The sequence below is a fragment of the Nestor notabilis genome, unplaced genomic scaffold, assembly GCF_000696875.1.
Source record: "Nestor notabilis isolate BGI_N333 unplaced genomic scaffold, ASM69687v1 scaffold21472, whole genome shotgun sequence".
Taxonomy (NCBI): Eukaryota; Metazoa; Chordata; class Aves; order Psittaciformes; family Psittacidae; genus Nestor; species Nestor notabilis.
In genome coordinates, this window is record NW_009918987.1 from 19,303 (window position 1) to 45,408 (window position 26,106).

Here is a 26,106-nt window from a genome sequence, read left to right on the forward strand (position 1 = left end):
CTAAAGAAAAACTTGGAGGTTGGTAATTTGATTACTTGGAGGATAAATTCAGTTTCTTTACTTAAAACTAACTAAGGTTAAAATCATAAACAGCCAAGTTATTATTTTACCCTGAGCTATCTTTACTTTTTCCTTACAGTGATGTAATAAACCCTTTTTAGTTATTAGGTGGTTGAGGGTGAGTGAAAATCTTTGTGTGAACTTTGACCAGATTGCAGAAAAAAGATATCTTAAATCTCCAAAAGATGTAAAGATTCAGATATTGATTGTAATTAGGGTACTTATCTCTGTTCCCACTCCAGATTGTATGACAAGTGACTTGAACATCTATATGTCTGCTTTCCCAGTGGAAGATTAGCCAAGGGAGTATTCACTTTTACATAATTAGTATTTGAAAAGTACAATACATGTGGAACACATTAAAATGACATTTTCTGAGTATAGTTCTCTCTTTAATGCAAGGTTGTTTTGCTAATTGTATAAAAGCATTTTGAACAGGGAAGTAATATTACAGATTATAGCTTGGTAGGTTAATCCATTTGTGCCTGTGCAATTTTAAGTTTACAGTGAATTTTTGAGAAGTGAATGCTCTAAGAAATGAGTATTTATCAGAGAGGAAATAAACCTGTTTCTTACATTACGGGCCAGCAAAATTTTGCTTTTTGTCCCAAATGTTACATTACTCTGGCTAATTTACTGAAAAATTCAGTCATATGCATTTAGTCATAAAATGTCAGCGAAATAGCCTTTTGACTTTGATCTGCCTTTTGGATTATAACTTAGAATTTCCTGGTGATAAGACGTTTGGTGGAGCCCAAGGAGGAAATGTAAGCTAAGTTCTCTAGCAAATCAGAATTTAAAACATCAAAAAACTAAATGTGCCTTGTGTTTAAATTTATAATTATCTTTCCTGTTAAGGCTGAAGAGATGTTTTTGACAGAAGGCTTGAAATCTCTCCTTCCCCATGCACTAAGACGAATAATTCGATGCAACAGACTCAGTATTAGTAATACTTCTGGAATGGCAGAGGGTAAGTAAACCTGACAGCTCTAAGTGCAAAAGTGACTCAATTTTAGATTGAAAGTTTTGTGTTTTCATTTTTGTTTGTAAAGGAATGTAGGAATATGAAAAGCATTGAAGTAAAACAGAAGAAAATGTCAAGTTGACTTACATTCTTAAGTCACCAGGGTGTTTCTGAAATCACATTTTAAGCGCCTGACATTGTGTTCTTAAATCATAAAGCTACATCAGAGAAAATATATCCTCCTGCCTGTGTAAAGTACATGGACTTTGTTTTCAATGTTTGCAGTGCATCAACCCTCAGCTCCCAGTTATGTCACTGAGAAATTATGGCTGCAGAAAATATTTGAAAAATCATTAACCAACTCTGGCTTTTCTTGCTTATGTTATTAGCACATTCGTGGGATGACATACTGTGTTCTTCACAGAGATCTTGCATTACTCAGTGCATCAGATAGATAGACTTTGGGGAAGAATTAGAGACCTATAGTTACAGAACTGTTTTTCTGCTTCAGCTGTTGAAGTCTGAAATTCCTAACTCAGCAAGACTGGGAATTAAAGGGGGGAGGGAAAAATAGTTTTATACTCTGACAACTGAATGCATTGTGGAAAATTGCTCTCTCTCTTGCCTCTCATAGCTAGACTTTTACAGAAGCAGAGAAGTTTCTGTCATGTTCTGATTAACTCCACAATATAACTTAACTAAAAACACTGTAGCAAGTAGCTGATCAACAAAGCTGTGTGCAGTAGCATTAGTATAATGTAAGAAAATTAAGGATGATTTTATAGATTCATAGTGACTCTTGAAACTATGGATTTCTTTTCCATCACTATGCAAGTTGAAGAATACTATTGGAAAACATGTTATAATGGTTATAATTATATATATATAATGTTATATATAGTAACATCTGCATTTTGCCCCAACTATATTTTTAAGTGCATTTATTGCTGTGATTGTTTTAACATTTGAAAAAAGTATTGTTTACATACAAAACAAATTCAGACTTCTAGCCATGAGCACACAGTTCCATTATGCAAAGACTAAAAAAACTACAGTAATTGGAATTTCTTAGAATCCTTAAAACTGCCTTATGTTGCTAGGTGATATTCAAGTAAAATGATTACTTCTTACTGCTCTCATTGTCATTCACCAAAGAAATTAAAAGCTCTTTCTGAATGTCTCTGAACTGGGACATGAATGTGTTGAATTAATGCTTGGGTTGATCAGCATGTCCAGCTTCACTAATATTGCCTGTGAATATATTCATAGTGACAGATACATAATGCAAGCATATAACAAAGGGAAAGGGGAAAATACCTTTTAATCTATAAAAAAGTAAGGATAGTTATCAGGAAGAGCAATAAAGTTGTCAAAGAGTTATAACAAAGTTTCCCAAGTTTATAGAATACCTGAAGGTTACCTGCAGATTCAGTCTATCAGCTGTGACTAGCATTTTAAACTCAGTGTTGTCCAAGTTGAATACGCTGACTAAACCCATAATTTTAAGAATTCATTAATATCACCAGCAAAATAGAAAGTGCATATGAATTTTGTGTGGATGGCAAGGAATGAAGTTGAGGGGTAACAGAATGTAGTGTTTTATTCAGTGGTAAATTTAGTATGTTTATTTAAAAACAAAATGTGTTTCTATGTTTAGCAAGAAACTGTTTCTGTAGTTAGTAACTTCTGATAGTAGTAAAATGAATTTTTGTGCTGACTGCTCCCAAGAGAGCAGTTTGTGGGCACATTCAGTATGCAAATACATGCTTACCTCAGCCATTTTTCCATCAGGAATATAAATTTATCTTTTGGTTTCTTTGTTAGCTTTGGTCAAGAGTAAGAATTGGCTGGTTTTCTAAAGCCTTTTAAGGCAGAGCATTGATTTCAATGAAACGGTTGCCTCTTGGGTGGAAGACAAATGCAGTATTTAAGAAAAATTAGAACTTACATGCAGCCTTTTACTGGCCTGTCTGATATCAGACACGGTAATAACTTGTCAAGACAGAATCAATATAGGAGTTAGGGATTGTTAATTGGTGGTTTTATACACCACAGAGTAGTTGTACTCCAAATTTCCTCTCTGTATTTGAACAGCTAGTACTTACATGGCATTTGTATTAACTACTACTATTCAGACAATAAATTTTTGCTAAATGAACGTGAGCTTTCTTCAGTGATACCCCATGCAAAGTGTTAATGTCTTTAGAAGATATCACATGGTAGTAGTCAACAACCTTGTAAACCAAAGCTGATTCAAAGTAAAGAAAGTGTAGCAGTTCAGTTCAATTTAGGTTTTTAAATTAGAAATAATGGAAATGATCGAGATTCAGTGAGACAGGCAAGAGTTTGTTCCTGAGCTGTAATTATGTCTGTTAAATTGCAACCCACAATTCCATAGCCAGCAAACTCTAAAGAGGGGGCTACATAGCGTCATAGACCTCATAGCAGCCTTCTAAACCTCATGCCAGCCTTTCAGCATCTCAAGGGGGTCTACAGGGATGTCAGATAGGAGGGACTATTCATCAGTGACTGCAGCGATCGGACAAGAGATAATGGGTTCAAATTTAAACAGGTGAGATTTAGGTTGGATATAAGGAAGAAGTTCTTTACTTTGAGAGTGATGAGGCTCTGGAACAGGTTGCCCAAAGAAGCGGTGAATGCCCCATCCCTGGCAGTGTTCAAGGCCAGGCTGGACAGGGCCTTGAGCAACCTGGTCTAGCGTGATGTGTCCCTGCCCACGGCAGAGGCTTTGGAAGTAGATAATCTTAAGGTCCTTTCCAACCCAAACCATTCTATGATTCTACGAAGATACCAGGAGTTTACTGTTGGATTAGCCACAGTTTAAAAAAAAATGGTGAAAGTGTGGTAGGCAATAGCCTTTCTTTGGCTCTATGCTAACATTTGCAAAGTAAAGCATTTCCCTATAGAATACTAATTTCTCAGGTTAGGTAATAAATTATGTTTACATATAAATTAATAAAAATATTTATTAAAGTAATTATCCCATCTTCATATTCTAGTACAACTTCACATACAAAGTAAATCTAGCTTTGATTTTAAGAACATTTCAGGAAGTTGTTTAATGTAATTACAGAATTTTGAATTAAAAATTTCAGGTATTTTTTATAGGTCATCTAAAGAAATCTATGCAAGAAGTTACTGTTTCACAAACAAAAAGCTCAATTAGTAATCAGTCATTCCCACCTTCCACAATTTCAGGTTACAAACAGGCCAATGTTGTGATTTTGCACAAGTCCCTGGCAGATGACTTTGAGAAGTTTTGCCATGCAAATGAGGGACCCCTACCGCTACTGTACAGAAGTAAACCAGGTGACTGGAAATGTCCTTCCCTGAGTAGTGATTCTGACATCAGGTAAGTACAGACCAGCTCTGCTTGCCAAACTTCTGCAGTGAATGATTGTGGTGATTAGGACGGTTTCAGGGAACAGCCAGCTTACAGCGTTATACATTTTGAACAAGGTTCTTGGCATTATATCTTTGAATGAAAACTGTGCATAAATATAATAGCGAGATTGTTTTGTTCTTGAGAAACAGGTTATGATAACTGTTAGTATTACAACTATTTCTCTAATGCAAAAGTGAAATTTTGTGCAATTTCTAAACATTTTTCAGTATGAGCCATCAGAATTAAATACTAGGGGGTTACCTTTGTTTTATTTAGTAGTAATGCCAGCATGGTGACTGCAATACTATTTGTAGTCTCTGAAATTTGAAAGATGTACTCTTTAGAATAGTAGTAAACACTAAAAGCAAGACTTAAAACAGCTCCGTAATTTTTGAAGTCCTGAAAAAAGATACATACAAGGGACATTTACCTATAAAACCTAAAAAATAGCAAGCTGTAATATATTCCACTTACTGGCTTGTATTTCTGCAGGATAAGGTGTTCTGTGTTTATTTCATGTGTTTGTTTCGTCGTTACTCAGAAAGAAAAGAAATGGACAAAATAAGCTGTACCTTGTGGTTTGATACTGGGTTAATATCAGTTCAAACAACTCACCCTGTTTTCAAAAAAATATGATAAAGCTGTGATAACTTCTTATTTCACTAGAACTGACTGCCTACAGTACAAAATATATGAGTATGGAGCCTGTACTGGATCACTGAAAAGCCTGAAGGAGTATTCTGAACAACTGAAGAACATGGTGACCTTTTATTTAGGCTGCAGCTTCTCTTTTGAAAAAGCAGTCCAAAATGCTGGAATTCCTGTAAGAAATGTTGAGCAAAAATGTAATGTAAGCATGTATAAGGTAAGTACATGCAGACATACATAGTCTTTCTTGGGACTTTGCCTCTATTTGTCCATATTCACATCATGTGCATACTTCTCTTGCCCAAAATCAGAACTTTCTTCCTACCTGTGTAGTAATATTAGTTATGTGCTAGTGCTGAGTGCTTCAAAATACAGGGTAAAATATGCCCAGCTGCAGTTCAGTGCTTTTCTCAGCTTCCTACAAGGGCAGTCTGCTTTCTTATTCATCTGTGGTGGCAAAGATTTTCCCTGTGTGCTGTGGCAGCCATTTCATTTGGATTCTGTTCTGGTTTGCCTTCTCTGTTTCAACTGATGGCCCGTGCACTACTCCGACCATGCCATTATGCATGGCCTCTTCTCCATACCAGCTCCAGCTTGCAACAGGAATGTTCCTTTTATAATCCATGGCAGTAGCAGTTTCTTCTGCACATATGACAGCCACATTTCGGATTTTTCCTGGACAGTTGAGCCTTTAAACTGCCTGTTTGCTGTATACTGAGACCTCTGGGACAGAAGATGTTCCCAAAGACTTAAGGTATCTTCCATAGCACTGAAAATTATCACTGTGCTCAGAAAGTTTGTAGTGCAGATTTTAATGTCAGCTGAAGTCCTAGAATAATTCTGGCTCCAGTAGGTAGGCTCTTTAATATTAAAAACACTTAAGTACACACCTGCATGTCTTTTTCATTTAGTTCAGATGCTTTTCTATTAGACAGAGGTTATTGTTGTTTTCAATGTTAGTTTCACAATCTTTTTGCTGTACTCATTGTGTACATGAAGGCACAAATCTATTTCATACATGAGTTCCACCAAGCTTAAAGAAAAAATACAACTATGTATATGCTTATAAAACTTCAGAATTAGGAAAATTTTATAGTTTGTAGCGCATCAAAACTGTGAAGAATTGTACAATATGTTTCTTCAGTGAAAGGTAAGATTTTTATCATAAATGTTGTTCATGAACATTCTCTCTAGCTGTCTACATATCTTGTTTATGCTCAAGCGCAGCTGAGACGTGACATTTTGATCTGCAAAGCTGGACTGCTTTATTTATGAATAGGAAGGGTGCTTTGGCATTGCAGTCAGTGAGGATGATGAGAATCTTTCTAGAGGCACAAAAGATTTTGTATCTATCTATCTGGGGAACTGGCATGCTGCTTCTGTTGATGTGGGTACTACCAGCAGCAGAAGTTCAAATGTTACAGAGCACTGTAGCTCCCTGAATTCAAATATATAGAGTAGATTCAGACCAAGTAGATTTGTCGCTGTGTGATACTTACTAGCTTTTTCCCTTTCTTTATAGAGAGCACACCATTGTTTTCTGACTATTAAGAATATACTGAGCTCACCACACTATATGCTCCATGTACCAAGCAAGGTGCAATGTAGAAAATTTTAGTGATCTATATGAAGAAGCTCATATAGAGGATGGAATGTTTCACTTCTGTGCTGCTGTATCTTAAAAATAAAAATTTAAAAAGTATACTGAGAATTTTTTTATTTTTTTTTTTAGAGATTTAAAATGAAAGTGTGTGGCCTTTCTTAACTCAAGCACAAAGTTTCAGACTTATTTCTTCTAATACTTTAAAAGTATTATTCAATATTCCTGCTAACACCTTGGTTTCTTTTAATCTGCCAGACAGCTGTGCCTTGCTACAGTGTTTCCACTTTTTGCTGCAACTTAGTAGTCACAATGAGACCTATTCCTGAGAGCAAGTTGGAAGCAGCTGTACTAGCAACGTCTGAATTAAAAGAAGCCCATGGAGCACCAATTCACATGGGTGACCCTGGTCAGAGCTTTTTTTTCTTCACTCTGCATGCCCTTTACTGTGTATAAAAATGAAGGGGGGAACCATGGGAAGTGGTAGGACTGAAATACCTGCACCAGCGAATTTATTATATTTTAATCTTTTCTAATGGTCAAAACCCAATGGGGGGAGGGAGAGAAGTGGGAGAAGAGAAAAGAAAAGCGGGAAGAGGGGTGCGGGGGAGGGGAAAGAAAACAAGAAAAAAGTAAGTTTTGAATGAGCTGATTTCGTGGCTAAAAGCTGGCTGCCTGGTGTAGATAAATTAAGTTATATGACAGGGATGGTTCTGGTAAAAAAGTGTAATCACATTTTCTAAAATGTATGCAGTTTCATTTATATGTGAATACTTTCTTGCTGTCAAAGATTCCAGTGACAGGATAGCAGTGATTGACAGCATGGGGAGAAGTATGTGTGGATACATTTTGTGTCTTAGTGGATGACTGCGAAAGTAAATACTGCATTAACTTTTTTAATACTGGAATAGAGTACCTTGAACACAACACTCAAGACAATAAATAAAAATATGATCAGAATAGATTTTTTTAAGAAATGCCTCAAACAAGTGTAGACTTTTCTTTGCAAGGGAAAACAGAAAAAAAAATTAATCAGGAGACTGTTTGGAAAAGAACAAAACCAAACACCTGTAAGATGAAGACAATTCTAGAGAAGATAGCGGTATATTAAAGCATATGAAGAATTTAAAACCACAGGAAGATAGCAAGTGCTTAGAGTGATCCAGAATATTACAAGTGGGTGTTAGAATAAAGCAAAAGACAGTTTAGTGAAAGCTGGGTAAGAGTGAGATACAGTTATCTAACCCAGAGAAGTAAAGAGCAGTTGCTTATTTTGCTAGCTAAAGAATGTAGGAAGCTAAAGCAGTAGAAAATGTATTCTAAGAAGAACCAATTTTGCATTGCAGTCATTTATTCTTGTTTGCCAGTGTTATGAATATAGTTCTTCCGTTGATAGAGAAGATTTATAATCTCTTGGAAACTCAGTATACATGTCTAGCTTGTATTTTGTTGCAGAAATGAGGTGAATACATTTTTACTGTTGTCATCAAGTACAAAAAGGGAAAAAAAGTCAGCTCAGTTTCTGGACACTCAAAGGCCAACTCTGCCACTTCAGTGGGACTTGCCACTGTTGCAACCCTAGCTCAGTGTTGTTGAACAATATCTGGGGTCCACCCCACCGGCTTTTCAGTATTACTGCTTAATTAGAATCTGTCATGATTTAATTTTTTATCAATTCCAGGTCTGTTGGGAATACAAGATCTTTCCAAACCAGACTATGGAGATCCAGTTCACCTTCACCCTGGTGATATTCCAGTGTTTTGGGCCTGTGGAGTAACAGGAGTAGAAGCAGTCATCAACTGCAGTATGTGATATGTTTGGAGACCCTTTTGAAATTACCCTTTAATCTCTATTTTTTTTTTCCTGAGTGACTTGGCTGATTGGCAGCCTTGATTTTAGGGTGAGCTACTCCCCTCCCCCGCCTAGTAAAAAACAACTCTGGCAGGACTATATTCCAATGCAAAATACAGGTCTACATTAAAGGAAGTTCTTACTGGAATTTCAGCACTTTGTTTCAATACTTTAAAGGCAGAAATCTAAAGCTCCAACAGCATCAAAATATCTTTTTTAAGCAATATTAAAAACTAGAAGTACAAAGGCATTAATTTTTAAGTTTCTTCCTTTTAAAATATGTTGTATTACATTGCAGTAAAACAATAATTAAAGGGGGGGGAGGGGGGAAGGGGGGGAAATGCAGCCAGAAATCTTTCCAAAATGATGTCAAGAGCTAGCAAGTCAATTGACCTGGAAACGAGTTCATAATTGTCTCATGAAGAATTTTGAGCTTTTCAGTTTTGTTCTAAAATGAAGTAAATATGACACACTTTACATAACTGAAGCTTTGTCCTCTACACAGAGCTGTCCTGCACTTTATGTCCTGCATTTATAACAGGGCAAGAAAAACAACTAAACCATAGTGACAGTATCATATGCTGCTTTAAATCACTAGTGTGGAATGAAATCTCATATTTGAGTTCTTACTGAAAAAGAAGCTTAATAATTATGGGCAGTATAATTGGGAGAGCCTTGGGAGGTCATCTGCTTTGTCCTTCTCTCCTTGCAGGATCTGCTACACTCTTTTGATTCCTTACAGATGTTTATCAGAACCACTCTCAACACCTGCTGTAAATGTATTCAGCACTACGAGCAGAGATTTCTTTCTCTTTCTTACATACTATCCCTTCTCTCCAGTCCCAAATCCAAACTGAAAATCATGCTCTTTCCTGTGTTCTCCAGCCGTTCTATTAGTCTTCCTCATACATCTTTTTTTGCAGTGAAAGGAGAGAAAATAATTGCCAACTTCACTACAATCTGTTGTCTGAGACAGGTGCCTGTCTTACCTTTGCCTGGAACTTTTGTTTATTTCTCCATTTTCTGTATTAAAACCACTTGTCATTAACATGCTTCAAAAACTTTTGAGACAATTGGTATCTTGCTGTGCTCCTTTCTCATGTAGCTGGTTAAAATTCTGCCCTATCACCAATACCCATACTGGAGATGAATCTGCTGGCTTCTCACAAAAAATATTGTCTACCCGCATGGTTTGGTGAGGTATATTAAACCTCAACAACCATGTTCCCCCACCACTGCTTTTACATTAGTAGCCATAGACTCCCAACAGATTTAGCACAAGCCAAGCACATATGTACTTATTAAAGAAGTATTTCCTCCCTTTTCACCATCCTAACAAAGTAAGGTTTTGCTTAAGTATACCAGCTGTGATTTATCAAAAACATACCAATTTTCCAAATCAAGCAGAAATTAGATTGAGACTTTTGAAATTAGTAAGCAAATTAGACAGCAAATATTTTCAGCCTGGAGAGCTTCTATGTTGTCAGGTCCAAATAAGCTTATTTTTCACCAGGGTTTTAGATGCTACTGTTATTCCATTTGCTAATGCTTACTGGTCACCTTTTGTCATTATTCCTTGCCAGGTAATAGGTCTCCTAGCTAGGTCAGCAAGACACTGTGCAGAGATGCTAGCCCCCGTTTTCTTAATCTGGTAAAAGAACTACTCCTGGCCAGCAGGCAGTAGTTGACGTACGACTATTACAAGGATATTTAAAAGTACAGGAGAAACACTATCACCTCCATCAGCACTCTAGAACCTAGAAAATTTATTTATTCTTATGCTAACAGTATCACCAACACACTGTGAAAACTTAAACATTAACTTGTTCTTTTATCAGTGCACTAGTTTCTTCATGCATGTTAAACCCAATTTTCAGACTTGCCAATCCCTGACACACTTCCTTGGGGGGTACCAGTGTTCAGTGCCTAAGTTGCCTCAAGTTTATACCAAAGAGAATATTGTAGAAAAACCTTATCTCAACTGCCCACATGAACTTTTTATAAATGAAAATATTTTCAGATGTGCATGCATACATTTCTTTCACAGATTGTATAAATTACTGCTGTGTAACTTAAATTATCACCTGTTTTTATGATATGAATGTCATCAGGCAGTGACTCTTACGTTGTTAAATAGCTTTTTGCAATTTTATCATTTTGATATTTCAAGGTATTGCAATAACAATGTGCTTAATTGAAGTTTTTTCATCCATTTTAGGAGCTCCATTAGCTTTTACTCATTCTCCTGGCTGCATGTTCATTACTGACCTAAAGAATGACAATGTCACATTCAGATCCTCAAAAGAAGTTCCACAAGTTCACTGCATTTCTCAAGATCCTCTGCATTATAGTATTGTGTCAGCAGAAGCAGCCCAAAAGATAAAGACTCTAGAGACCCTAATTGGAATAGATCCAGGTAAAAACAGTAACTCTCTTCCTTTAATGGATTTGCTATGAGATAGATATGACCTATCCTGCTTTTTTCGATATTCACAAAGTTCAAGAACACAGTAAGAATCTAAATGCAGTTTTAAGATTTTAAAATTCTTTGTGGAATACAGTGAGTTAATATAACTAGGTCTTATGTTTTCTGTTACTATGCTAAATATCAGAGCCTGGCCAAACCCATTCACATTTATGGGTAATGGAGTATTTTATTTGATCTTGATGACTGTGCACTCTCAAAGTACACAAAAGCATCAATATTTACAGCAGACTGGAGAGCCCACAGGGAATAATAACTCTTACTGAATAAAACTGAAATTGGTATGTAAAGTACTGGACACCTCAGCATGCTGGTTATAGCTACACAGGTATTCACTGTTGAGTAAATAACACATCTCTTTACATACATTTGTGACTACTGTGCTCCTGCCAGAAAATTCTAGTAGTTGCATGGGTTTGCAAACACCCCTCTCCGAGGGGTGGAATTACATCAAGCTCTGCTGAAGTATTTGTCACTGAAGTGTTGCATGTTAGACTAAAAGGACCTGATGACCACAGAAGGTTGAGAGGTAGGGCTGCATGTGCACAGAAAGGAGATAAGAGGGAAATAAAGCAAACTGAAGAGTGCAGCCATTCCCAAAATACACACTGAATTAGTCCCCTCTGTCTGCTGTGAATTCTGATCTCAGTTTCCCATAAATTTTCTGAAATCCTCTGTAGGCAGTAGTGGAAAACAGCTTACGCCCAGCTCAGCTCTCCCAAGCTCTGGGTTTGGGCTGTGTGCATATGTTTGGGTCTGTTTATTTTTACTCACAAGGCTTCTCCTTTTCCCACTCTCTGGAGTTCAGCTTGGCACAATGCCATGCTCTGCAGAAATACAGGACCTAACTTAAGAGTTAGCTCATTTTATTGCTAAAGAAGAGTAGATACTTTATCTTAGTTAATGTATTCCACTTCTCACAGACTAATATTCCCTGCCGCTGTCGCTTAAGTTTTGTTCAGAACGTTTTTGTGTTCGCTATCTGTGTATTGCCTGTATGTTATTTAGGAGGAACAGAGGAAGAAATGACAAAGGAGAAACTGAGGGCAAAAAGAGGAAAGTGCAGGGAGCAAAAGTAGAAAGGTGAGAAAGATGAAGATGTGAGGAGGCTAGAAAACAGCAGTGAGGACTTACCTCTCACTATCAGCCTATAAATATCAGCACATCATGCTGGTATTCATGGATTTCAGGAGTGCTAGCAAATTGAAAGGACTGTGCTGTGAACTTGAGTTTCCAAGTACCAGGGAAAAGAGAGGGCATAGGAAGTGTTTCAAGAATGAAAGACACACACAGACAACACAGCGTTGCCTCTTTAGGCAGTATCTGAGAAGAGAGATCTGTTAATATCCACCTGTTTTGCAAGGTCGGATAACATGGTTCTCTGCTACATGAAGGGTTACAAGATCTTTTAACAGTCACCTGGATACCACTTTATTAATTGAGCTTATAAAGTCCCTTGGTAACTTTCAGTGTCTCTGAAACCTTGCTTGGCTAGTTTTGTGAATAATTTCATTAATAATTTCATTAAGTGGAATTTATTTGGGAATTAGCTGTTCCCTAAGTGAATAGAGTTAGATAGAGACAAAGGACCAGCTTACTCATCTAAAGTCTGTACCAAAATGTCTGTAAGACCTGGGATGCTCGAATTGCAATCCAGCTAGACATGGAATATCATGACTGTCACCACAGATCAGAGGAAAGCAGAGGGCCAAAGGAAAGGAAACAACATGCAGAAAAGAAAATCTCTCAGAAAAGCTATTTACAGCAATACCTAGAAATGCTAGGTGTAGTAATTTTCAAAATTCAGTTAACTGAAATTCTTAACCTGGAAGCACAGACCATTATCTTCATTACTCATATCCTACACCTTCCTAGGTTTCCTGAGGAAATTACCCCAATTCCTGCCTTGACCAGAGGTTTTTCTTTTTTTTTTATTAACCCATTTTATGTCATTGAAGCATGCAGGTTCACCTATGCAGAAACTTCAAAAGCCAAACTGAAGTGTACTGCTCTGTTTTAAAACACTTTTATAGGAGACCGGGGTATAATTCATCTGTGCCGCCAGGATGAGCTGCTGAAGGCTTGCCTGTCCATCTCCCATGCTCAGTCTGTGCTGATAACAACCGGATTTCCTACCCATTTCACTTACGAGCCACCAGAAGAGAACGACGGGCCCCCGGGAGCCCTCGCTATTGCAGCTATATTGCAGGCCTTGGAGAAAGAGGTTGCCATAGTAACAGATCAGAGAGCCATGAATCTGAATAAAAAGATTGTTGAAGAGGCAGTTCAACTAGGTAAGACACACGTGTTTTCAGCTTTTAGTTTGCTAAGTTGAGCCAAGGTTTGCTTCGATTAATCTCACTGTCACTTACACCGCATTTTTTTTTCCCAGAGAATGAACCAGAGTTCATCCTCTAAGCTCTGATCAGCACTGCTACAATGACATCTTGTTAAACTAGCTGGCATCAAGTTAATGCTTACATGTCTGGTACTGATTCTTGATTAGCTGTTTGTGATGAATTTTGGATGTCTTAACTTGGTGGACCTGTTTTCTATCTCAGTGTTCCATTTACTAGCACTAACATCCAAATGATTTCAATTCAAGGTAAGGAGGCAGGGATCTTATCAGGAACTGGGTAAACACATTGAGTCCTTACTATTCTCACTATTCTGCTTTTTTTTATTAAGTTACTAAAACACACATTAAAAAAGAAAAAAATAAAAAATAATAATAAAAAAAAGGCACATAGTATCTGACTTGTATTTGGCTTTCCTGTAGGAATCCTGAAGAGACCTGTCCCTCTATTGAGTTACCAAAGTAAAAGTGCTAATTCAGCTTTAATGTTTTTATGTGAGAATGGAAATCCTGGAAGACCCAGGTATGTGTATTCAGGTTTTGAGAATGGGTCACACCTCTGCTGTGTGAAGTTATACTAAAATAATGACCATGATCTAAGAAGGTGTAATGGTTACAAGTAAATCCTTAACACTTGGACAAAAAAGAAATGATACTTCATGTATCGATAGCTCTTTTCCTTGGAAAAGCTTCTAAAAGCTTTTCGGCTTTACTTCCCTATATATACACACACTATATTATTACCAGTTTTCAAACCAGTGAGAAAGTCAGAAAGGGGAAATGTTACCTCCAAATTTGTGAACCAACTGGGAAGAGAGTTTTGGGGCATGTTCACTTTCAAGAGCTTTGGCTCAAGTCTGACAACTGGGGAATCTTATCTGATTTAGTGTCATGTGTTTGTAATAGTGTGAAAGTGATAATCTCCTTGTCTTTAGGCAGCCAAAGCCAAAATTGTGGATGTATGCAAGCACTTCTCAACATTGATTTGAACTGTTGCGTATACATTGTAGAGTATATGACATTGGGCAAAAATTCAAATTTATACAAAGTGTGTGACTAGGCTTAATACACTGGAAAACTTGATAAGTAGCTGTATGCACATTTTATAACTTAGCAGGCAACTTCCACTCCCTTCAACTAGGTATATGTTGCTCATTTTTATTCATCTTTCCTTGTAAAGCATTTTAATGTAGTTGCCTTCACTTTATTCTCTTTAATAAAAAGGTCTTTCACCCTGGTATTTGCTTCATCACACATTCAATTCCCATTTTTTTCCACAGGTTAGTGTAAGTTATCATTGTATGCTGTAATAGTGTGCATGATATGGTCTTCATTTTTAATATTGTTTTTAAAATTTTGCTTATAGCCATGCATAATCTAACTACAGCCAGTTTCTGCTTAATTGACCCCACAGTCTCCCAAAGCTAAAGCATTTCTTTAAAGCAGACAAACATCTTAAGGTCGCTGAATCACTGTAGATACCTGCACAAAAGAACATTTGATAATTCAGCAGATTTGATGACCTCTTGACAGTAACATTGGAGAAACAGAATTCTAACATACAGCAGCAGAAGTGAGTACTAAAATTCTGTTTAAAACCTAGGGCACCTGCAGTACATCTGTCTGCTTTCACAACAGGCAAAATAACCACAGACTTAATGAAAAATCCCACAAATCTGAGGACCCAAACCAAAAAACTCTTTAACTAGAAACAAATGAACATTTGCCAAGAAATGCATTGTAAGCAGAGACTATATTTGCACCAACATTACTTTATCACCTTCTTGTTTTCTTTGCAAACACTTACAGAGACTAATGTCTTACAAGATATTATACATCTTAACATGAAACAGCAAGGCCAAATGGCTGACTCAAAGGATTGCTGGTTAGGAGGGTTTTATGAGCTTCTCCATTTCTTGGTGGTTTGAGGGAGTTTCACTAAGGCTATAAAGAAACTAGACTAACATTTGAAAATAAGAGAACTACACTCAGAAACAGCAAAACAGTATCCAAGTTTTACCTTGAATCCCAAATGGTCAAAAAGCAGAACCAAGCAGAGTAGGAGTAACAACCAACAGAAGACACTGTTATGTGAAAATCAGAGCTTTGACTCCTCTCTGTCTTTTCACTTGTCTCTAACCAGATTTGATCACCTGATAGCAATAGAGCGTGCTGGGATGGCTGCTGATGGCAATTATTACAATGCCAGGAAAGTTAACATTAAACATCTTGTGGATCCCATAGATGAACTATTTTTAGCTGCCCAAACCCTTCCAGGAGTCACAACAACAGGTATGTGTGAGTTTGTGTTATATTCTCAGAAGCGAGAGAAGCACAGCCAGAAACTCTTACAGGAAGTGAAGGGGAACAGGAGTCAGGTGCTGAATAACTGCTTTCAGGCTACAGTTTTTTGTTGTGGTTGAATTTAAAGAGACTGTTGCTGGAGAGAAATAGTAACTTTCTATTGAAAGGATCTCACAGCCACAAAAGAAAAGGAGTTGATTACAAGGACAAAAAACAAGCCCAGATGTGTGCATTATCTACACATCACTGTGCGTACATACACTTCTAAGTGTAGGTTTTGGCACTGATTTTATTCTTTATGTGCGAAAGGCAGTACAGAAAGCAAACTACTATTGAACTGAAACATTACATATTAAAATATTATAGTTGTTTTTATGATTGATACACCTGTGTTGAAAAGGCAGTCTGGATAGAATCCTAATTTATATCGCCTTTAGCAGCACATTCTCTTAAGCAGGGATTGCATATTTACATCTAGTATAATAGTGCCTTCTTTAAAAAAAATATGTATACAGTAATAATCTTTACATTGTCCTTGCCAAAAATACATCAGCATTGACTAATATGTCTAATAAGAATGCTTTTGTCAACATGGTGCTCCTCCCTTTTGTCAATAGTCCTTTTTTTCCTGAACACTTACCTATACCTGTTTTAGTGAAAATATGCTGTAGGTCAAGGTATGTGAATGAAGTTTTGTACAATGTTCTTGTACAATCAAATGTTTCCCACTGCACTGTTGGGTGATACATAATCTATATAAATACTAGAAACAAAATCAAAAGTGTCACAAAATTAGAACTAAGTAACCATGCGAGGCTGAGTTCAGTCACGAAAGAACATGTCTGCTGATCTGGCTTTTTTAATTCTTGTAGTGCTGTGGACTCACTCTTAAGCATTACCAAAAGCACAGGAACTTTGACTTCTCTGTTTTAGTGTTTTTCAGATAGGGGCTCCTGCAGAGATAATGCATGGTCTGATTTCACTACATTGGAATAAGCTAAAAGCTGTACCACAGAAGAGTTCACTGTCGTTCGTTTTCTGTTTGGGTTGCTTTGTGTTTGGTTGTTGGGTTTTTATTTTTTCCTTATCTTAAAACTGGCAACACATTTTATTTAGATTTGATTCAATTTTTTTCCTATTCCCAGTAACTATCAGCATTCCAAAAGCAGCACTCTAGATGGCACTCTATTGGCCATCTCAGCAAACAAGCTGAACTTCAACTGAGTAAAGATAGAAAAAACTCTATTTCATAAAGATGTTTAACAAAAATCCTTAGAGTTTTATCTGCTGCATTTAATTTCAGCTCTTGTTCCTGATTTTAGACTGTTGACAGAAGGACTTGATTTCTGCAGCACATATGTAACATCATATCCTAATTCCTTTAATAAAAATACCTTAACCTTTTAAAATATCCCAGAGCAGCTGAAAGTGTTTTATTGATTTGGCAAAGTTTAAAGTGTTCTGCAGGGTGGGAATTCAAATCTGTTCATCAGAATTTAGTTTGATAAAATTCTGTTTGATAAAATATACTAAGAAGCGACATTAATTAAAAATACCATGGGCCTTTGAATAAGAAGAAAAGAAGCAGTTGTCCAGATTCAGTGTGTCCCACTGTTGTGAATTTTCTCTAAAGAGATGGCTGCATAAGAAATGATTTAATGACTCATAGTCTTCAAAAGATAATGAAGGTATCTGCTCTGATCTCCCATGAAATATGTGTACATGGATATTCTATGCTGGAGAGCTAATTGAGTATCTATAGAAAACCCACGTAATTGTTTCTTACATTGTCTGTTACCCAGTTAACATTTCTTATTTTGTATATCATGCTAACTTTTTGTGTCTGTTTTTATATATGATTACAGTTTTTGGGATGGCTGTTGGTTTTTTTCAAGGTATTCCTGCAAAGTCTAGCTTAACAAGGCATCAGTCTGGGCTTTAGCCTTTGCATCTTGTCTCTCATTACTGAAGTTAATGTATTGCTACTAATTATGATACCAGGCTATCTTTGACTTTCTTCATGGTCAGGAGGGGTTTGGAGGCATAGAATCATAGAATAGTTAGGGTTGGAAAGGACCTTAAGATCATCTAGTTCCAACCCCCCTGCCATGAGCAGGGACACCACACACTAAACTATGCCGCCCAAGGCTCTGTCCAACCTGGCCTTGAACACCTCCAGGGTTGGAGCATTCACAACTTCCTTGGGCAACCCATTCCAGTGCCTCACCACCCTCACTGTGAAGAACTTCTTCCTTAGATCTAATCTAAACTTCCCCTGTTTAAGTCTGAACCCATTCCCCCTTGTCCTACCACTACAGGCCCTGATGAAGAGTCCCTCCCCAACATCCTTATAGGCCCCCTTCAGATACTGGAAGGCTGCTATGAGGTCTCCACGCAGCCTTCTCTTCTCCAGGCTGAACTGCCCCAACTTCCTCAGCCTGTCTTCATACGGGAGGTGCTCCAGCCCCCTGATCATCCTTGTGACCCTCCTCTGGACCTGTTTCAACAACAACATGTCCTTTTTATGTTGAGGACTCCAGAACTGGACACAGTACTCCAAGTGAGGTCTCACAAGAGCAGAGTAGAGGGGCAGGATCACCTCCTTTGACCTGCTGGTCATGCTTCTTTTGGTGCAGCTCAGGATACGGTTGGTTTCTGGGCTGCAAGCGCACTCTGAAGCCGGCTTCTGTCAAGCTTGTCATCAACCACCACCCCCAAGTCCTTCTCCACAGGGCTGCTTTGAATCTCTTCTCTGCCCAGCCTGTAGCTGTGCCTGGGGTTGTGCCGACCCAGGTGTAGGACCTTGCACTTGGCTTGGTTAAACTTCATGAGGTTGGCATCAGCCCACCTCACAAGCGTGTCCAGGTCCCTCTGGATGGCATCCCTTCCCCCCAGCGTATCAATCAAGCCACACAGCTTGGTGTTGTCAGCAAACTTGCTGAGGGTGCCTCAATCCCACTGTCCATGTCACCGACAAAGATACTGAACAACACAGGTCCCAACACCGATCCCTGAGGGACACCACTCATTACTGGTGTCTAGTAATATGCATATGTCTAGTTCCAAAATAAAATGCAAATATTGTACAGCATTAGGGCAGAGTACTCAGATAACTTTATATACTGGAAGAGGATACTAAAAAGATGAAGTTTTAAGTCTGCAAAAGTCTTTATATAGTGGGCTCAGTGGCAAGACGTGCTGTGTTAGTAGGTGGAGAGAGAAATATTAGAAGGTTTGATGCTGATTAATTGCTCCCAAGTTTTGAATTTAAAACAGTACCTGTGTTTAAAAAAACATCTGATCTGGGAGTCTGACCACAGACAAATCACGAACGATGCCCACAATTGTATGGGTACTGATATCATGAGAAGCCATGAAGTAAGCAGCAACCTTCAGGAATGTACAAAAATAAGACGTGAAAGGCTGAGGTTGGGAAGACTCATTTTCCACAAAAGACTGGAATAAAAGATTAAGAGATGTCACCAAAACCACATGCTATTTTGTTCAGCTGTCACCCAATTGACATAGCTATATGCTATTTATATAGGAGCTAGTGAAAAGCTTTCCGAAGAACTGCATGAAAAATATGTGGTTACACATTTCCCTTTCATACAAATGATTTTTAGCACAGAAGACTGACATTTCCTGGATTTTTCATGAATGTAGTTTCAGAAACCAATGGAGTCAGTGAAAACTTGCATGGAAGAACGACAGAACTATTTTTCTCTTCCTGGAAAGCACTCAGGCCTTTAGGAGAAGAGGACTCATCTTGTCTATTTTCAGACATCTATATTTGAGATGTCTGCCTTGGGGTGAGATGAACTGAATGTTTGAAGGGCCTGTTTATCTCTGCTGACTTTAAAAGAAGTCTAACTGACTGGCTCATGTGTAGAGATGGCTACATTTTGTCAGGTGAATCTCACTGGAAAGTAGAACATAGTCCTCTGCCAATGTGTAGAAGAATAAGAAGACAGATGGTACAGGAAAATTTTCCTCCCAGCATAATGCTAATGGGATCCATCCACAGCAGTAAATCTACCAACTGTGTAACCATTCTGGTGACAGGACTTCCACAAAGACAAGGAAAAGCAAAGCAAGGCTGACACAAAAAAACCCCTGAGCAACTGATTAATATTTTTGAGTTAAGCCTTTGATAATCTTCAAAGGACAATAGTTCGTTTTAGCCTTTTTAAAGAATACTAAGAGCAAAATTTTGGGTTTTGACTATGAGGACAATCAAAATATGTGAGTTCATTCAAAAACTTACTGGAGTACAGTAGTAACTACCATGTTTATATACGAGATACATGATTATGTCATTACCTATTTGAAAAGTACTACCAGCAAACAGGTTTTAGAAATCCCAACACCAAAAGTGAACAGATAAGAAAGAAAATTAGCTGTTCCATGGCAAATCCTTTTGTGTAAGTTGCGTGTCACTCAGTTATACTTCCCTTGACTATATAGACCTAAGGATTTCAATAAAAAAATGCTGCTGAAAAATAACTTTGAATTTCACTTAAAGAAGGAATTTGCTACAGACTTATGTGAGATATTTATGCATGTTAAATTTATCATTTTCAGGGTTTGAAGTGTAAATTATAAATACTGTAATTTCTCTCCTGTAACACATGCTATGCATTATAGCCCAGTCACATTTCAAATTCAAATACATTGCAGGGAGGACTTGGAGATCTTCACTGTTCTGTGTCACAGCCATTAACCATGATTTTTCTGTAAATTCTTCAAACTTGAGAAGATGCCACTTATCCTAAGAGGTGAAAGAGAAACGTTAATTTCCATTTAAATAGATGGATGTTTTGATTGGTTTTTTTTTTTACACATAGTGTTTTTACTTGACCAACAAAAATCAAAGTCCCACACCCTGAATATAAAACACTTAAACCCCTCCCCCCAAACAAACAAGAAGAGCCACCTAGCTATTTTTTCATAAATTACTAGAAAAAATGAAAACAGTAACAGTACGCAGGGTTGGGGTCTTTGTACACTGTGACACAATGATAGTGATTGGTGTAGAAAAGGTTGCCAGTGCACCAAGTTCTACTTCTGCCAAAGTCCTTACGTATATTTTTGCTTATCTTTCTGCAATAATTGCCACTTTTAATCTTTTTTTTTAATTAAAGCTTGTAATAAGCCAAAGTTTTCCATGCTTGCTTTATTATAGGCTAACTTCTCAGGTTTATTTTAATTAATTTTCTAATTATCTAATGTCCTTATGATAATGCATAATGCATTATATAGAACACTTATTTAAGGCCTTCCAGCAGTAAAGTTTACTATCTTAGTTCTGCCTGCAGTTCATGAACACTTGATAATTTTGATTTCTTCTGCATGCACCAGCACAGCATACATCTCATATAATGCTTACAGGTTTGCATGTGGTAGGTGATGCTTTCAGCTATTTCATTCAGTCTTCTGGTTTTAGACACTCTTGTTGAAAAAGGATAAATCAAGCTACAAACTGTCACAGCAACTCTGAGAAAGACACTGGGTGCTTTCTACGTGGATTGTTATTTATACTGGGTTCATACTCATTTGGTCTTCTCTTTTAATAAAGGTGTTGGAGATGGAGGAAATGAATTAGGAATGGGCAAAGTAAAAGATGCTGTAAAGCAGCACATAAAAAACGGAGATGTTATCGCTTGTGATGTTGAAGCTGATTTTACTATTGTAGCTGGTAAGTGATTTTTGGGGGGAGTGGGAGAGTTGCTGATGTTTGAGAATAGAACTGACATCTGTCTTTCCAACTAACTTGTATTGGCCTTTTCTTTGTGTAATCAAATCATCCCTGGCAAACGAATCTGTCTCTGTGTTATGTCCATTTTCTGAAGAGTTAAGCAACTATAGCTCCAGTAGGACTAACTGAAATTGAAGATGTTCCCTGAAGAAAGTGAATTTAATTGGAAATAGCTGGGCAAATCCTGAACATTCTTGAAAAATCACACCTGAAATAAAATCACAAGGAAGACTGCAGGGAAGTTAAATGTGTATGCACATACGAATTTTCAGTATAATTGATGAGCTTCTGTGGCTGTGACCTTAAGTCTGTCATACTGCTCGTCTATGGTGGCTGTTTTGGCAATTCTGATGATTTTTACTTTGAAAGTAACTGTCACACCCAGGTCCCACAAAGGGAAGTGAGGTGGAGGCTTGGACATGTTTAAGCATGGAAAACTACATGCACTAAACCAAATTCCACACTTTTGAAAACTGTGCTATTCTGCATCTCTGTAAAAGGTTATCAGGCAGCAGAGATAACTTCTCACACCAAGTTTCAGCTCTAATGATCTCTAGTACAGTTTTGACAAAGACGGTGTCAAAGACGCCTGTGTGGTGTGATATGATAACAGCACACAGAAAATTTATGGATATTAACTATGTCAGAATGTCTTCTTGTATGTGATACTTATACCAAGGACACTGGTTTAGGATACTTTATCAAAATCTTCTACCTCTCTGTGGTTAAAAGCAAAAGACACCAGGCTGTAGCACGAGCTTGCAGTTCAATGGCTTCACATTAAGCCAAGTGGAATTGTGTTATAGTCCATGCCCATTTCAGTTTTTACTTTGTTGGAAAGACAAAACAACAAACTAAGCTAGATGGAAACTTGCAGAAATTCGATCTGAACTACTACTGAAAACATTTTAGTATGTTATGCAACTGTGTATTTCTGAAACGTTCCAAACTCATGTCAACAGTCACTTCGTAACCATGTTCCATTTCACTATCGCTCCATGAGACTCTGTTGTACACAACTAGTTCCTTATTCAGGTCAGGTACCTCTGCAGTAACCATTGGGGTTTTTTACAATTTGGTTTCATGGTGATGTTCTTTTGCAGGGGTTTCTAACTGGGGAGGCTATGCCATTGCCTGTGCTCTGTATATCCTCAGCACTTGTGAGGTACATGACCGCTATCTGAGAAAAGCTGTTGGATTTCCACAGCTATCGAAGAAGATGGTCTGGCTGTCGGCACTCCCATCGGTTACCAAGGTAATTTCTGGAGGGCCAGGAAGTTGTGGCTTGCTTGTGACATGTAGATGGAATTGGCAACCAGTTGCTAAATCCTGCCTAGTCCAGTTCAGCAGCTTACTTTCACATGGTGTTTTGGTGAATTTTAGGAATCCCTGGTGAACAAGCCACCACGCTGTACTTAGAATATTCCTCAAAGGATTCAAGAAAGATTTAACATAAAAATCCTCAAAAAATAATGCATTTGTGTGCTGTAGCTTCAAGTGCAAGACAGTGCTACAATTTTATGGCCAGTGCAAGAAATTCTTGTATTGCAATACAGGGACTAGAATTCCCAGTTCACTTCCTTAGGCTTGTTCACAATTTTATAAATCTCTGTTGTAGCCTCCTTTAGTTGCCTCTTTTCTGAAGTCAAAAGTCACAATTCTAATACAGAAGCCACCTCATACTTCTGATCTTTGCACTTTACTTCTGGATCTTTCCACCTTTTCTAGTTATCTTGGAAACTTTCTATAATTAGTTCTAAATGTTTCTAAACTAAAGTTGGAGGAAGACTTGCAGATGAATATTTTTAAATGTGTTTTGACTAACGCAGCTCAGAACAGCATGATATTCTGGGAATGCAACAGTTTCAGACTGAGAAAAAGTAAAATAACTGAGAGGGGTGAGAAATGACTGTGATCTGTGTTCATCCTGCTAAGCATGCGGCTCCATTTTTAACTTGGGAATGTTTAAAATATATATACATACACACACACTCAACAATAAAATGAAGTTTGTTCCACTGCATTTATAATAACGTAAGAACTTCAAACTTCACTTTTATTGGCAGAGTACCTCTATAAAGACTTGGTCAAAACCACTAAGTTGGTGACCCCCCAAGAACACTAAGAAAATGTAATCTATTATTTACCACAGATGTTGCCCATAACAGTGCAGTATTTCTCCTGAGATGACAGGACATTCTGTGTGAAATTACATTAAAGCGCTTCTACACTACCTAAGAGTAGGTCTTACTTTTTTAATTATTGCTATTTTGATTTTTCATCTAAAGGTCATAAAACTGAAACTGATCCCAACGTTTAGCATAGCCATATAGCCCCTTATCGTTTGGCTTAACAAAGCATATGGCACTTTTCAGTGCAATCTTTTCCATAAATACATTAATCGCTTTTCAATGTCTTTTTCCAATTACATCTACTGGTTTTCCCACTTAAATTAATGTATACTGATGTTGTAATTAAATGTGATGTTCTGTACAGGAAATCCTTCTTGCTTTTGATTTACTAAGCTACACAGCCAGGAGTATTGATAATGCTACAGGAATGGCCTATCGAAATTGAGATAAAATTAATGGAAACCATTTTGTGGTGGAGAGAAAATTACAAAATGCCTGCCAAGAGAATACGATATCCTTAATTATAAAGCACACAAGAGTAAACAATGCAGAAGATTGAGCTCATTAGTGTTCACACACTCCATTAATATAAAAAAATTCAAACCATTTATGTTTATATGGCTACTTTCTGCCCGATCCAGTTTCTTTTAATGCTCTAATGATTACCCTAGGAAGATAAAGAGCACCACCACACATGCTCACCTTGGTGTTTGTATTTGTCTGTCTGCAATTGGAAAGAAGACATCTAAGGAGTGCCTAAGCACCAAACAGCTTTCTTACGATTGTTTAATTTTCTTCCAAAATTGGTATTCCTTCTGTGAAAACTAGAGATCATACTTACTAAATTAGGACTTCCCCTGAAACATAAAGGTTATTTCTCTGCAGTGAAATGCTCAAGCAGTGTCAGGATTGCACTGCAACAAAGCCCAGAACTGTGGAGCTCTCCATTGCCATTGAACGGAATGCTGAGGTTGTTCTAACAGTGTGCGTTGGTTTTTACGTGTATTTTAATAAAGGATACTGTAAAGCATTAGTTCTTTGTTGAGAACTCAATAAGCAAGAAGCAATTTGGTCTAAACAATCTTTACTTACCTTTCAGTTGTGGAGTTGAATCATGAGGTTTATACAATATTGGTTTGATTTTTCAGATGGTTGTGGTACTTTTATACTAAAGTTACTGTAGGGAAATATATATTAATTCATACATATCCCAATGTAACTAATGCTAAACATCCTACAGTCAACTCTGCATTTCTTTGCATTTCCCAACCAGGTTAATGTATCAGACAGCTGTTCTTTTACTGAACCTTTATTAGTGCTAATAACTAAACTGTATAGTATTTATTTTGAAATTATCATCTAGAAGAATATGAATTTCTTTATAAATTAGCAATATATAAAGATGTGACATTTATATTAGTATTTTTTATTAGCTTTGTCATTCTCAAGGGAGTTTTTTCCTTGAATAAAGTGCAAACTAACAATTTCTCTATTTATTTATATTTCTAGTTACCCATTCCTAACATAGTTACTTACTAAAGAGAGAATTGTGAGAAAATTGCAGCACTTTACAGCTAAAGAAGTGTACTGTACATTGTATATATTCCTCACAAATGGAAACAATAGCATTTGATGATATAATATGGTTTGTCAGGCATAGTTATATAGTATTAAGCAAGCAAGCCTTGTTTCCCCACATAAGCATGTAAGCGAAACAGAGAGCTCTAATGTGTAGATATGTAGGTGAAACAATTCAAATTAGAAATGATGTTTTGCATATCCCATTCAGATGTGTCTTCTGTGACACAAGAGATTTAATTTGCCACTTTGCATATAAATACTCAGTGCTAAGAAAAACCTCTCTCATGCAGAAATAGCAGGTGATTACGTTTGCATTCATATATATGATCATTCATATCATAGGAGATGAGGTATTATTTATAATTTTATAAATTACAAAGTAGCACTTTTTATGTAACCAGCGTATCCAGATCATTTCCTTAATAACTGTAGCATTGCTGTATTGTTACCTGATGTCAAGACTGACACCATGTAACTGCATATTTTTTTCTTTAGTAGAAGACCAGAGCTTCATTTAACTTTGTTGGAGCTAGGAACTAGGATGCATTACCTATAAACATAAGACAAATCTTTATAAAGTGTATTCAGAAAGCACCAAATTATACTAATTTCTCTCTTCATTGGCCATGCAAGGTATGCTTTAATCCTTTCAGAAATGTTTACACTTTTTCCATATACTGCGTTATGTAAAATTCAGCCATATTGTATCTAAATTCAGATCTAAAGTTGTTGTATTCTTTATGGTTTAGAAGTCTTCCTCGGGGGAAAAAAACCCAACCAAACAAAACCCCCACATTTAATAAGAGAATATTAGACATTTTAACTTTATAAGTTTTTCTATTGTTAATTTGTGTCCAGGAGATAAAGGACTTTGCTAGAGGTTGTTGTATAGGAATATCAAACAAGAAGTATTTAAACCTATAAAACTGCTTGTCAAGGTCACTGGTACGGTTGTTTCAGC

The 26,106-nt window shown here is 37.1% G+C and overlaps 1 protein-coding gene across 1 annotated transcript in view; it reads left to right on the top strand.

Annotated features, from left to right (window-relative positions):
• The first annotated feature begins 923 nt into the window (after positions 1-923).
• Positions 924-26,106, top strand: part of LOC104402204 (chromosome unknown open reading frame, human C14orf159) — a 26,629-nt gene continuing 1,446 nt past the window's right edge. The window contains exons 1-11 of the mRNA XM_010010018.1: positions 924-1,030; positions 4,244-4,397; positions 5,097-5,295; positions 6,937-7,087; positions 8,360-8,482; positions 10,748-10,945; positions 13,048-13,308; positions 13,794-13,893; positions 15,514-15,662; positions 21,253-21,372; positions 22,536-22,687. Of these exons, the coding sequence (XP_010008320.1) occupies positions 928-1,030; positions 4,244-4,397; positions 5,097-5,295; positions 6,937-7,087; positions 8,360-8,482; positions 10,748-10,945; positions 13,048-13,308; positions 13,794-13,893; positions 15,514-15,662; positions 21,253-21,372; positions 22,536-22,687 (1,710 nt within the window). The 5' untranslated portion in view covers positions 924-927. The remainder of the gene's footprint in view (positions 1,031-4,243; positions 4,398-5,096; positions 5,296-6,936; positions 7,088-8,359; positions 8,483-10,747; positions 10,946-13,047; positions 13,309-13,793; positions 13,894-15,513; positions 15,663-21,252; positions 21,373-22,535; positions 22,688-26,106) is intronic.